The sequence below is a fragment of the Podarcis cretensis genome (assembly GCF_951804945.1).
Source record: "Podarcis cretensis genome assembly, chromosome: 2".
NCBI lineage: Eukaryota > Metazoa > Chordata > Lepidosauria > Squamata > Lacertidae > Podarcis > Podarcis cretensis.
In genome coordinates, this window is record NC_137171.1 from 3430396 (window position 1) to 3445214 (window position 14819).

Sequence of the window (14819 nt, forward strand, 5' to 3'; positions counted from 1 at the left end):
TTCATTCATCAACTCAAAAGGTGGCCTCGGGGAAGCTAATGTTTCTCTGGGAGGGGAAAAAACTATATTTTCTGTTTCATTTATATATCCATGTTTCTTCCTTGGGGTTCCATGGGGTTACCAGGAAGCCACCCATTCAGGAACTGACCAGGCCCAGACCTGCTTAGTTTCAGCAAGGCTGCTGCATTATGTGCCTTCAGGATGTGCCCTGGGGCAATGCCTCCTTTAACCCCCAACAAAGAAGCTACCAAACTTACCCTCTTTCCATTTTTGGTGAAGAATATCTGAGCTGTCTGGACTTCAAAAGATACTGGCTCAATCCCACAGCCGATTCGGTCCCCAGAGCTACATTTTGTCCCAAACTGACGGCCCTTGGCTCGGCCATTGTAAAGTCTGGATGGGTAAACACACAAAAAGATCTTGAAATAAGTTTTAATGGACAAGATGTGTCATTATCCAAGGAAAAATGGACAATATTATGATGCACAAGACTAATAGGGTAACAGTAAACAGGTCTATAATCTTAAAAAATACTCTTTGAGTTTGGGAAGCCCACAGTTTAAGGTTTCACACTAAGTTCTATCCATTTCCTCACCAAACAGAAGCACCCAGAAACGTCACAAGTGATCCTTCTAAGTTCCCTTGAAAAGAGGGCATAGCCAGAATCCCAGCCCCATTATCTTATCTGTATTCTAGAATTGGCTACTTACACATTGGTATCAGAAAGGCACCAACATCCTACAGCAGACCACTGCTAGAGTGGGAGAAGACTGATTCAGAAACCACTGGCCACTGTCTATGCTGGCTAAACAACACCTGGAGGGCCAGAGGATAGCAACTCCAAATCTAAAATAATGGTTGCTGAAGATGGGGGAGTGTCAGGCCCTGCAAAGCCTCCAGGATGCCTTCCTCAGGGTTTCTCCTCATACACAACTACCTCTGGTCACTCTCCCTCCTCTCCCCTCTGTGTTGCAAAACACAGAATGGCAACCCCATGAGCTTTCAAGCACAAGAGTAAGATCTGCAAGCAAGCAAGAATGGCTGCTGTAGCAAGCAACCCAGATTCTCTGAGAAGAGTCCCGTGTGCATGCAAGCATGGACACACAGTCCTCAATACTGAGGAGCCACAACTCTTCAAAGCATATGATGTAAGGAGAGGAGAATTATTTCCCATGGAACTTCAGCCCTGGCAGCTCTTTTTAAAAATTGTTTATTATTTCTGAAACATATACCCTCAGCCTTCAATGGCCAATCAGCATTCCTAAGGCAGCTTTCAAAACAGTAAAAACCAACAAACCACAAGTCATCTAAAAGAAAAAGAAAGCAAAGTACAGTATACAATTCCAAGCAATGGAACTCACAGCAACTCAAAAAGAATTAGAAGCTTTATAAGTTAGCAATGTTAACAACCTGGGAAAGGAAAGGTCTTCACCTAGCAACAAAATGAAAGCAAAGCAGACACCAGACCTGGAGGGAATTTCACAGGCAGGGCATCACTCTCCAGGGGCCACCAACTATCCTTCTTATGGTGGTAGGTGCAGCAGAAGACCTTCAGATGCAACTACACACTTAAGAAATGCACACTGTCACCAGGAGAAGCAGAGGGGGAAATAAAGAATGCACACCACCATGTGTGAACATTGCAAAATGTGGGTATTTTACCTACTGTAAATGCACTGGAAAACTGCTTCTAATTTCAGTTTCCCTCACATAAGAGCATGTGTGCATGTGTGTGTCAGATATACATGCAACTGTTACACATAAGAGTTCACACTGAATTATTTCAGTGGCTGCAATGTTTAGCCAACTTAAGGATAAGATAACTTGCGTAAGCCATTTGATCTACAAGGTGGGCGGCCACTGAATGAGATGATACATTTCAAAGTAACATTTTAAAATGAAAATCTAAGAGTTTGCTTCATCTTAGAACACGCTATTCCATCACATGCAGGAGAGAGCCAGCCATGGCACATGTGCATCACCTAAAAACAAGTAAAAGTATGGTTTTTATGAATGGCAAATTGAAGCAACCAAATTCTGCTGAATCAATTGATAGCCATAGTCAGTGGTTTTTTCTTTAAAAAATGTTTGGGGCACTCTCATTTTCCTACTCATATTGAAAGACTGCCCCTCAATGAGGCCAAACTTAGATTCACAAAATGTTTTGGGATATGCGTCCCCCTAGAAACAAAGCAATGGCCATACTTATTTCTTACACCCATGGAGGGGAAAAAACATGTAGAATGGCTCTTAAGCTCCTGAAATATAAGCAGTTAACTCACTTGCCATCATCGGCATGGTAGGCAACTGAATCCGGTAGCCATCCGGGTTGATGGTCCAGGCTATAATACTGAGGCACCAGCCCCACTGCAATGGTCCCTCGCACACCGCTGTCCACAATTGACACCTAGGAACAAGACAGAAGAAAGAATGCACCAAGATAGTAGTACTTTCCTCCAAGGAAGAGGGCCGGTTTCCTGCCTGGTATATAAAGGAAACATGAGTGGGTTGCTGAGTAGATTTTAAAACAAGCTGACTTTGTGCAGAATGTAACAATAAATAACATTGGGGACTGGAGGTGAGAAATGTTATTTGACATGACAAGTTAGCAGAGTCACTGTAGCATATGAACTAAGAGGAACAAGTTCCCGGCACAAATCTCTCATACAAAAAAATTATGTAGGTGACTTTAGGGAAGGTACTAATCTCTTGACTTCAAATTTGCCATCAGCAACATGGACATACTACTGACATGCTATAGGGTTTGTTATGAAGATTACAGACATAAGACACAAGAGCATTTTAAACTCCTTAACACACTCTATAATGGCTAAGAGCAGGGGTCAGCAAGGTTTACCTCGCCTGGGCCGGTTCACTCCAGTGGAGATCCCTCCGTGGGCCAGATCGCACGTTTTCCCTCCCGAATTTCTGCATCTGTGCAGATGCGATTTCTGGCACTGCAGAAGCACTATGCCGGCTTAGCGCAGCAGCGGGGCCTCACCGAGCGGGCAGCTTGTGGGCCGGTTAAACGACCCCTGGTGGCTGCTTGTGGCCCACGGGCCTTAGGTTGCCAACCCCTGGCTAAGAATGACTGGATTGTATCCAACTGTGTGTAAGCAGAATGGACATCCTCTTGAGCAACGTGACTTCATCTTCCTCTCCTCTCTCCTGCCCATCTTCAAAATCTGCTTAGGGGGTTAGGGGACTCTCCAGAGCAGATCTAGGGAGTGCAGGGGAAGTAGAGAAAGTTGAAGTCTGTTCACAGCACACTTGATTCTGCCCACTATTGTGAAAGGAGTTCCGGGGTTCCCCTTCTAAATTATCTACCTTCCAGGACCACACACCTCTCTGCTCACGAGAATGTGGAGAATGGGTCAAGTAGCTATTAAATATTACAAGTGGGATCTGCAACAAAATGTGACAGTTAAGAGTGCAAGATTCTACCAACGCCCCTTTTCCAGGAAACTCCATGGCATACCTGCTCCAGGTTTCTGCTCCCACTCCACCTCACAAGTCTGTCAGCATTTCATCTTCATGAAGAATGTTCAGTCATCATTCGGCTGTGGTGTTTGCGGGCGGGGGGAGGGCACTCCTAAGGATTATTTAGTATTTCTGGAAACCTTAGGTTTGCCCAAGCCCATTGATCAGTTGCTACCTCCATTTTGGCTACATAAAGATCCATATCTGCAGAATGGAATCTACTCTCCCCTTCCCACTAACTTGCTAGCACAATGACCCCACTAGCAATGAATCCCGCTGAGCCAATGGCATAAGGACATGACATGGCCTTAGCATCAACTGCCAACTGCTCTACCCTGCACAGACTGCCAAAGGGGCGTCAAACGCTCTTAAAAACAGTTCTCCCCACTATGTATGGAGGGTGGCTTCGGAAGGACGCAATAGGCATACGCCCTGCCATCCCTGTGCCATTTTACAAGTCTCACAAAATGGCACTGCACTCGCAGGGTGCTGTGAATGCACCCCTCAAAGTAGGGTGGCGTCAGCAGTGTCGGCCAGCCAGGCTCCCCAATGCATGGCCAGGCAAGTGGCGTGGTGCAGCACCGCTAGCTCCAGTGGGCAGGCATCGATCTGGCAGCGCACTCCACCCACCCCAGGCGCCAACGAAGAACACTCTGTCAACCTACCTAGACTGAGTTTTTACACATTCTATGACCCATCAAGACAAATGCAGTCCTGTCAGCCATATATTATGGTCTGCCAGGTCCAGGACAACTCTGTGTTTACAGTCTTAGACAAGCAGCATTGAGAAATGGTTTAAAGACCACAGTAGACCACATTGCTGCTGGGATCTACTCAGCTTGGTGGTTCTAGGAAGTACCATCGCTGATGTTTGCCATCATTAGCAGCTCTTCCCTTGACCCAACCCCCACTATTATGTTTGTCATGCCTGACTTTTCCCCTTCGATGCAGAAATCACGAAACTACAACATCTCCAACAAATGGCTGCCTAGGCTCTCCTTAAATACATCCAAAGGAAGGAGAACCTCCTAAGCCAGCCTGCCCCACTGCCAACCAGCTCTCACCACTAGGAAACGCCGCCTAATCTTTTGCTAAAATTCTGGTCGTTTGGAAAACAAAACTGTTAAGACACAAAAAGTGAAAACCATGGAGGATCCTTGGTGTTAACAGCATTTTGATAACTACTGCTCCAAACCTGTTGCAAAAAGAAAAAAAGATGCCTCCCAATTGTCAAGAGAGCTGAGCAAGTTACCTCAAAATAATTGTTGTCTTTGGTCAGTGGGCGAGGAGCAACGTAGCAGCCGACTTCACCAGAATTTCCATGGTAACTGCAGAAAAGATATGAGGTCAGCTTCTCCAAGCTCCAATCAAAGTACAAAATGCAACCGCTTTAGAAGCAGCAGCAAATAAGAAAACTCAGGCCTAGACATCAGGCCACAACAAAAGAAGCAAGGGACTCCTTCCTGGAGCAAGATCTCCATACTGCTGATACAGTATTTCTTCATGACACTGACTAGGCCAGAAGCCACTTGGAGACAGAATAACTGAGCCAGAGGTAGCCAACATGGTGCCCTCCAGCTGTTGCTGGACTATAGTTCCTATCACATCTAAACACAGGTACATGCTAGCTGAGGCTGATGGGAAGTAGTCTAACAACATCAAAAGGGATTTGGCCACAGCTGACATAGGCAAAGGTGTAGAATTCAATGCTTTATAGAGACCTCCAACATTTGGTTTACAGGACAGGCGAATGGAATTAAATGACCCAAACCTCAGTTCTCCAATTTTAAAAAACTTCTTTCTTTCCCTATAATTCAGGACTAAGGAACCTCGGTTTTATTTTACAACTTAGAAATATTTTCTTTTTAATATGTTGTCTGGAGAGCCACCAAAGAGGTAAAATTGTTTTATTATTAGGTCTGACCCACTCAGTCAGCTGACCAACCTGTTCTAAATGACAGCAAAGTTGATGCACCAAGTGGGTCACTAAAGGAGGAGAGTGAAGAGTGACCTATGAACTTTTTTCTTTCCTTTTTTATAAAAAGGAAAGTCAGCAGTGAGGTGGGGCTTAAATGCCATTAAATTCTGGAGTTTAAAACTTTTGGTGCTCTGATTGTTTCAACAACTAGGCCATCTGTCTTGGAGATCTGAGTTTATTCCACATATTTGCTATTTCCCATCAACATGCATTTAAAGGGATTAAATCCTCATCTGTAAAATGTCCAAAATGTTGAAGAGGCGGTTGGAGGATGGATGGCGGCTAATAGATTAAGGTTGAATCCTGACAAGACAGAAGTACTGTTTGGGGGGGGGGCGGGAGACTCCCTGGTCCTGAATGGGGTAACTGTGCCCCTGAAGGACCAAGTGCGCAGCCTGGAAGTCATTTTGGATTCACAGCTGTCCATGGAGGCGCAGGTCAATTCAGTGTCCAGGTTAGCTGTCTACCAGCTCCATCTGGTACGCAGGCTTAGATCCTACCTGCCCGCAGACTGTCTTGCCAGAGTGGTGCACGCTCTAGTTATCTCCTACTTGGACTACTGCAATGTGCTCTACGTGGGGCTACCTTTGAAGGTGACCCAGAAACTACAACTAATCCAGAATGCAGCAGCTAGACTGGTAACTGGGAGTGGCCGCCAAGACCATATAAAACTGGTCCTGAAAGACCTTCATTGGCTCCCAGTACATTTCCATGCTGGTGCTGACCTTTGAAGCCCTAAATGGCCTCAGCCCAGTATACCCGAAGGTGCATCTCTGCCCCCATTGTTCAGCCCGGACACAGAGGTTTAGCACCGAGGGCCTTCTGGCAGTTCCCTCACTATGAGAATTGAGGTTACAGGGAACCAGGCAGAGGGCCTTCTCGGTAGTGGCACCCGACCTATGGAACGTCCTCCCATCCGATGTCAAGGAAATAAACAACTACCTGACTTTTAGAAGACATCTGAAGGCAGCCCTGTTTAGGAAAGTTTTTAATGTTCGGTGTTTTATCGTGTTTTTAATATTCTATTGGGAGCTGCCCAGAGTGGCTGGGGAAACCCAGCCAGATTGGCGGGGGATAAATATTAAATTTATCATCATATTCTTGTAAGATTATCTAATAAATGTGCTTCTTCAAAAGTCCAAAATAGATTCCTCAGCTTTCTTGGCACCAAAAATTACCTTAATGTGTCTCCATCAACAAGGATATGTTTGAACCTTTCTTGGTAGCGAACAGCTCGCACCTCTCGGATCTCCCGGATCCTTCTCCTCCAGTTCAGAAATCTGTAGTGCAGGTTTAAATCATCCATTATGGCTGTAAGGATCTACCTATGGGAGAAGATCATGTTGAAAAAGAAGTCTGTGTTGAACTCAGCAACTGCTGCATTGCCAAGAACCCAGAAGTTAAGGGGAATATACTATAGGCATCAGTTCTGCTTATTGTGTTTAGCAAGCAGCCATTACACACATCATCATCATCACAACAACAGAAATACTGTTACTAATAATGGTTTACATTTCTGCTCCCCAACCCCTAGTGGAACAAGTTTGGACAAAATAAAACTAGGTTCAAACCCTCAGCTGGTCATGAAGCTTCCAAGACAGATATGAACAATGTACTAGAAAACCAGGAGTGGGATACTTGGGATAACCAGTTTCCAACAGTTAGTGATGTTATCTCAACAGCATCCATTTCAACCAAGTTGCTCCAGCCACTGCAGCAAACTGATTACCATTCCTTAATCCTGCACCAAGCAGTGTTAACTCAGCATTACACAATCAAATGGCAAGTATACAATTGCACAACTCAGTTATTAAGTTGTCAAGTTGACAACTACTCAATTTCCCACAGAAAGAGGCACATGTGACAGCTAACGCATGCGCCATTTTCGGACCCATAACAGGGGCAGAACAATGTCTCAGAACCAACCCCTATGCAAATGTGGAGTTGCCTGTATGCAGTAAACCAAGTCAGTTAAAAAGCATGACATTTAAAACAATAAAATCCAAAGTACAGGTTATGGGGAAATGCTTGGCTAAATAGGTATGCCTTCACACCTGTTCTGCTAGTGGTGCTTGCTTAGAACATGATCCAACTTTCTCGGAGCAGCCACAACCCATCTACGGTCTACAGAAACCTCAGGATTCCAGTCAGTCATGTGGTGGCTAGAATGCAATCTAAGAGGAGCTGTGTTGGAAACTGAGATATGAAAGCTAGGAACTAAATGGCACCTTAAAACTATATTATGGGTGCAACAACAGAATGTCTAGGCACGATTTTTTAATATCAAGAATACAAAGCTGAAAATGAATGAGCTGCAGCTAAAATATTATGTTCATTTTTCACACGATCTAGTCCTTCCCCTGCCCACCCCCCTAATATTCTTGAGTGGGGAGGCAGGAAAAAGTCCTCCTTTCCCAGAGCTCAGAAAATTGTTCACGCTAATGATATTCCTGTCGCAAAATGCACCTAGAACAATGGGAGTTTCAAACACTGAAGAGGAGACCCACTGGATCAAACCAGAGCCCCATCTAATCAATGAGACGCCTACAGGAAGTCCACAAAGAGTGCGGCAGCACCTTTTCCACTTGCAATTTTCATCAATCCACGGTATTAGGACATGTCAATTTAGGGGATGAAACTTAATGTCTACAAATTCCTTCAGTGAGGAGTTTTGAAAATATGTTTTTAGCTGTGAGGAATTCAAATTTGCTATTTTCTGTGTGGTTGAGCAACCTTTAGCTTGATATGTTTGATGAAGAAGTACATTAACTGCTTTTGGAAAACCCCAAAATAATAATTTTACCTTCTGAAAATGTCACACAATGCTAAATAATAACTATTAATATATAATGTAACTGCAAGTCAAAAAGGATTTCTATGTAATTCTACACACAAAACTAAAGTACATTAATTTAACCAAAGTATCTTTTGAGCCGCCAAGTCCTTTTTCGCACCCCTCCTTTTCGGAATTTGGAAGTTGAACCACCCAGCAGGCCCTGCTGAGGCATCCCGAGGCCCATCCTCTCCACCCCGGGCAGACCTCGGGGCCAGTCAAAGGGAGAGCAGTCAGAAGCCCCGGAGCCTCCCCAGCAGCCAGGCCGCACTTCCCACCTGGCGGGGCGCTTGGGGGGCCACCACGCCAACGCCTCAGAAGCCCTTCCTGGAGGGAGGAGCCAGGCGACCAGGGTTCAAGCAGGCTCCTCCCCCCGCCCCCGAGAAGGGCGGCAGCGGCGGCGGCAGCAGCAGCAGTGCTTCTGAGACACATGCAGAGCGCCTGCCCTTCTCCCCTTCCGGGCCAGGGCGGCAGGCGCCCGGAAACTCACCCGGAGTTCCTCCTCAGGGAGGCGGCGAGGAAGGGCCCCCCCCCGCCTCCCGCCCCCCCCCGGCCGCCCTTACCCCGAGAGGCCCCGGGTCTCCCTCCATGGGCCCCGCCCCGCCCCGCGCTCGCCTCTCCCTCCGGCCGCGGCCTCCTCTCCGCCTCGCGCCTCCGGCCGCCCCGCCAACATCCGGGCTCCCTGGCGCCGCCTTCCCTCCCTCCCGCCGCGTCGCAGAGCTTCGCCCCGCCTCGCCCCGGCTCCTCCAATGAGGAGCTGGCGAGGGAAAGGAGGAGGTCTGAATGGGGCCGCGTGACGTCGTTTCCCGCCAACGTGGGCGCCGTTTTTGAAGAAGGCTGAGCGAGCGCGACTGTGACGTAGGCAGTTGTCGCGGGCGCGGGAGACTCGTGCAGCTGGACGTGAGGGGGGGGGCGGGAATCGAGCCCTTGGCCTGATCGCACCGCGCTCGACCCAGATGAGCGGCTGACACATCTAGCCATGCGCTTGAACCCTGAAGCGCTACTTTTAAATGGCCGCTCAAAGGCGCCAAATCCCTAATCACGGTATGGGGCATCTGTCGCAACAAATCCAGACACCTTTCTCTGCCCCAGCTGCAATAAAACATGCCTCTCCTGTATTGGTCTCTAGAGCCACAGCAGGGGCTGCCACAGTTTGACTATCTCTGATATTGCGCTCTTCCATTGCTGAGACACAGGCAGATGGCCGCCAATTACGGTGGTACCTCGGGTTAAGTACTTAATTCGTTCCGGAGGTCTGTTCTTAACCTGAATCTGTTCTTAACCTGAAGCGCCACTTTAGCTAATGGGGCATCCCGCCGCTGCTGCCCCCCCCCCCGATTTCTTTTCTCATCTTGAAGCAAAGTTCTTAACCCAAGGTACTATTTCTGGGTTAGCGGAGTCTGTAACCCGAAGCGTATGTAACCTGAAGCGTATGTAACCCGAGGTACCACTGTATAGATATTGCTACATATGTTGGGCACCACCCCCACGCTCCGCCAAGTGGTAGCAAGATTCACTGGAGTGTTGCAGGCGCTCATCCAGGGGTTGTGCTGCTGTGGAGCATTGAAGACGAGGTGGTGTGTGCTATTCACATACTTACAGCTTCAGCCTGCACGGAGGGAGCCCAGATCTTACAGCATGGTCATTTCAAGAGTGGCTTGTTCCTCACAGTAGTGCAGCATTGGGAGTCAAAGGCATCTCTCTCAGCCAGACTGTCCATGATTAATCTCTGTCACTGCCCTCACCCTTCTTCCCAGCACTCCATGTTAAAGACACTCTTTTCCTGTCTCCTTGGCAACCTCTGTCTGCCCAGGCCCAAGATTCCTCTTAGATGAGCAATCAACACCTTTGTCATGTTAATGCTTCTGTCCCAGGTGAGGCCCTGGCTTGGAAAGGAAGTTTAGCCTGTATTTTTTACTGGCCTCCAATCTTCCCTTCAATGCTTCAAATAATCAAAATCCTACCATTTACTCATTTCTAGGGTTTAGCGGGGGGGGGCACCTCAAAACTATACAGTGGTACCTCTGGTTAAGAACTTAATTCATTCTGGAGGTCCATTCTTAACCTGAAACTGTTCTTAACCTGAGATACCGCTGCTGCACAATTTCTGTTCTCATCCTGAAGCAAAGTTCTTAACCCGAGGTACTATTTCTGGGTTAGCAGAGTCTGTAACCTGAAGTGTCTGTAACCTGAAGCGTCTGTAACCCGAGGTACCACTTTATAAGACACACACACATGGCCAGCTCATCCATGAGGCAAAGTGAGGCACCCACCTCAGGTGGCAGGATCCACAGGGGCAACATATTCAGCCTCCAAGGAATGCATTGCCTGCTACTGGTGCCGCAGTGGCAATGAGAGGTGCGGCTGGCAGTCCCCCACCCCCACAAATGCTGCTAGTGATGGCTGGTGTCAGCTGTGGTAGTTCCTAAATTACCAAGCTGAACAGAGCCTAGCTGCCATATTAGGTGGCTACAGTGGCCTCTTGGCAAATAGGAGGGGCTTCTGGTCTCCTCCCACCCTTGTTCCCAATGTAGATCTTTATTCCCTCCCCCCTTGTTCCTGATGCAGATCTTCACACCCTCTTCCCTGCCAGGGAGGGGGCACCATTTTGTAGTTTGCCTCAGGTGCCCAAATGTATTGGGCCGGTCCTGTGTGTTTATACACACATAACAATATCTATAATCTATATCCATATAGTTCTAAAATTAAACATTGATAGAATTAATTTTTTAAAAAATAGTATTTATTACTTTTAAAGCTTACAAAAAAGAAAAGGAAGAAAGAAGACAAAAGGGGAAAAAAGAACAAAGAAGAGAAAAAAACAATACAATACATAAACAATACAAAACACAACCTTAACACATTAAACTAACACAATAAACTAAACCAAACCAAACAAAAACAATTTAAAAACATACATCATACCTTTTCCATATTCTATCTTTCATTCCCTTGTATCATTGACCTCCTCTCACCTCCCTCTTTGTATTCCACTTCCATTAATTGTTTCAGCAATATTTGTCAACATATTTTTAATCTTATTTCCATTAAAATTAGTATACTTATTTAAGCTTAACTCCTTATAGCATTTCAGCTAAAGCCATAAAATTTCCTTCCAACATTTTTCTATCACTCATTAATTTTACAATATTTCTATATATGGACTTTAAATTTCCAATCTTCTTCCACCATCTCCTCTCCCCAGTCTCGGACTCTACCAGCCACTTCCGTCAACTCCATACAGTCCATCAACCTTGAGATCTTATGTCCGAGGCTCTTAACTCTTTTCCACGTCCCTTCTGCCAGTCTTCTTCATATTCTTTGATGTTAAAGAGCAGATCTCGGGGAAACTCCAATCCAACGATACTTTTATTCCTTCTCAACAGGTCAGCCAGATTTCCATAATTAAAACTAGGATCCATAAAGTATTTCCGGGCATGTTTCAAAATTCCTCCAAATCCAAAGGCCCCCAAAACTCCAATCTCCTCCTGACCCAAGTCCATATTCCAAAAGTCAGTTAATCCCTGCATAGAGGGATCTTTCCAACTTTCCTTTTCTAGTCCAGGCCAGGCTCCGATCTTCAAAATCTGACTTTTTCTAGTCTCAATCATAAAGGGCCTCAACTTGTAGTCCTCAATTTGCCTCTGTAAGGCTAAGGCTCCCCCTTGTATTACTTTAGGTTCGACAACAGCAACTTTCTCCTTCTCCTTTTCAGCAATTTGTCCTGTTGAAATAGATTCCTGTGCCAAATCCTGAATAATTTCTGTATTGGTGCCCCCCTTTAGTTCCAAAATGTCAATTTTAGTAATCATAGCATCCATCTTTTTATGAAGCTGTTCCAACAAGTGGCTTATCTTAGAAAATGCAGTCCATAAGGCTTCTCCTGTCGACATTCTTGAATATCCAAGGTCAATCTCTAGTTCTCACAGTTCTTATCAAGCAGCTGGAGCTTTCCCAGCTCCACTCTTGTAACAGTTTCAAAAGCTCCCTCTAGAGGGGAACAGTCTCCACTTGTATCAATCTTTTCCAACACAGTTCAAAAAGTAAAGATAGTTTCAATTTTCAGATACTTTTCCTCCCTTTTAAACGCAGAAGCGGACAATGGAAACAATATATTTCTCTTATTTAACTGACTGTCAACATCCGTTCTCTTTGCTGTCAATGAACTCTCCCGAAACGTCAATCACTGGGAGCCCGTTCCCAGGTTCAGAGCAGTGGTAATTTAATTTTAATCACTCTCTCCTGCAGGATATACAGTCCAAAATTTCCCCCCTCTTCTCCTGCTTCCAAGGGGGGTCTAATAATTTCAATCGATGGAAGTTTAATCCTTTACATAAGGCTTTCCGAGACCTTAACTTGTAAGCTCTTTGTTTCAGTCTATTTACAAAAGGGGAAGGCGGACTTCCTGTTTTGAACCTTCCCCGTTCGATGCCAAATTAAGATATTTAAAGATCCAATTTTCCGTTTTACTCACAGGTTGTTGTTTAAAATCCAATTGTCCACAAGAAAAAGTCAGCGCTCTCCGGCAACAGCAATGCGGCTTCACTCCGTGAAAAAAGCAGTCGATTCAGAGCACTGCGCCGCTCACCCACGTCGCTCTGGATCCCCAAAACAGGGTTTCCCCGCGAGTAGGGGAGGCGCAAAAGGTGCCAGCCGAATCCCAGGTTCACAAGCTTCTTCCGCCTGTGATTTCAACCGCCATGGCGGTTCAGACCCAACTTTCCACGGAGCAAGTTCCTCCCGATCGGAGGAGCTCCGCCATTGCCAGGGGCGCCAACCCGGAAGTCCTAAACCTTGATAGAATTAAAATTCTCCCTCTCACTTTCTCTCTCCATTTATTAGTTTTCATTCTATCAATGTTTAATTGCTTTTATTGAGAGGCTATTCCCTGTTTTTAGCTGTTTTTTTATCTGTAAGTCGCCTTGAGTCCCTGTTTGGGGGAAAGGGGGAAAGGGGGACAATCATCATCATCCTCATACACACACAAAGAGAGAGAGGAAATTGCCCAGAAGCTAAAAGAACAGGACAAGGCTGTGTCTTTTTTTGGGAGCATACCTCCTTCTGTAAGAAAGGTACCAGGTAAGAAACAGGCCAAGTTCCAGAAGTGTGAAGGGTCACTACAAAGCAGCCATCCCCAACCTGTTGTCCTCCTGGGCATGCTGGCTGAGGCTGGTGGAAGTTGTTGAACAAACATCTGGAAAGCACCGGGTTGGGAGATGCTGCTTTATAATTCCTGATGAGCTTCCAGCAGAGCCTTGGCACCACCCACCTCATGTACTTTCCCCAGCACTTTTTCTCCTGGGCCCAACAACAAGGCTGCCACTCCACCAGAGGAGGGCAGAGGCTGCCATTCCAAGGGTCATTCCTTAAAATTACATCTTGTCTGCCTGCTCCCTTTCTGTGGGTCAGGGAGCATTCCATTAGACTCCTGAGAGCTGCATCTCCTTCGCAGCACATGGGCGATCAAGTGCCAAAAGTCAAGAGCAGAGATTCCTCTGGAATTTTGCCTATGGGAGTGCAAAAAGGCTGCTGCAAAGGTCTGTTCTAAGGCTATAAAAGGGCATGTGCACTCAAAGGGTTGTGATTATCTTTTCTGAATGTGCAAGAGCAACATGCAGAGTGAAATGAGTTTGAAAGATAGCTTTAGCTTCAAAGGGTGCCATCCATTTGAGATATACCTTGCAGAGCCTCTAGAAGGTGGCTGAATTCAGTAAAGGGCAGGCACCTGGACCTTTGGGCAGAAGAGAACATTTGGGTACCTGCAGCTTTTCCCGCTTCTGCCAAGAGACTGCAACATGTCAAACTGTATCTGTCAATATTCCCTCCTCTGCACAAGGACTAGAGCAGGGATTGGCATACTACGGCCCGGGGTCGGATGCTGCCCTCCAGGCTCGTAAATCCGGCCCACGGATCCTGCCATCTGCTTGGTCAGTCCCCGCGCACTGCGGTCACCTTGTCGCACAGGGACTGACTTCCACAACACTGGCACAGCTTTGGATTGGCTGCAGGAACTTCCTGCAGCCAATCCAAAGCCTTGCCACCTGTGGCTGAGGTCAACCTGGCGCGGCCATGGACAGAGAGGCCAGTGGGTGGGCAGCGGGTCTTGGTCACACCATGGGCATGGTGACAGGCGCATTGTGGCGCTTCACCTGGAGCTTGGCGCGCCTGCTGGCCCCGCGCCTGGCAGAGCTGCTCGGATGACAGGCCGCCTGGGAGCTCCACAGGGACCGGTCAAGGGAGCAGCTGCTGCTCGTCAATGACTCCGGTGAGCGGGCGCTGCTGAGATGCACTCCTGAGTGCGTGCAGAGTGAGTTCCTCCTTCAGGTCTGGAGGCAGCTGCGGGACCAGCTTGAGGGTATTTATATTTTTCAAAATATAGTCCGGCCCCCCACAAGGTCTGAGGGACAGTGGACCAGCCCCCGGATGGGAAAGTTTGCTGACACCAGGACTAGAGGTACTAGCCCAAGGTTGCCAACTTTTAAAGTGGCTCCTGTAGCTGTCCCTTTAACTCAGGTAGACAGTGTTGTT

The 14819-nt window shown here is 46.9% G+C and overlaps 1 protein-coding gene across 5 annotated transcripts in view; it reads right to left on the reverse strand.

The window, feature by feature from the left end:
• The window catches only part of SPRYD3 (SPRY domain containing 3), a 46227-nt gene extending 37210 nt beyond the window's left edge, over positions 1 to 9017 (reverse strand). For 2 of the 5 annotated variants that reach the window (XM_079967096.1, XM_079967095.1), the window contains exons 1-5: positions 7513 to 7590; positions 6637 to 6779; positions 4733 to 4808; positions 2283 to 2407; positions 258 to 393 (exon numbers count right to left, since the gene is read on the reverse strand). In XM_079967096.1, the coding sequence (XP_079823222.1) occupies positions 258 to 393; positions 2283 to 2407; positions 4733 to 4808; positions 6637 to 6779; positions 7513 to 7575 (543 nt within the window). In that variant the 5' untranslated portion in view covers positions 7576 to 7590. Of the gene's footprint in view, positions 1 to 257; positions 394 to 2282; positions 2408 to 4732; positions 4809 to 6636; positions 6784 to 7512; positions 7591 to 8854 lie in introns of those variants that run through there. The other 3 variants (XM_079967099.1, XM_079967098.1, XM_079967097.1) reach the window with 3 other exon arrangements.
• Between the last annotated feature and the right edge of the window lie 5802 nt (positions 9018 to 14819).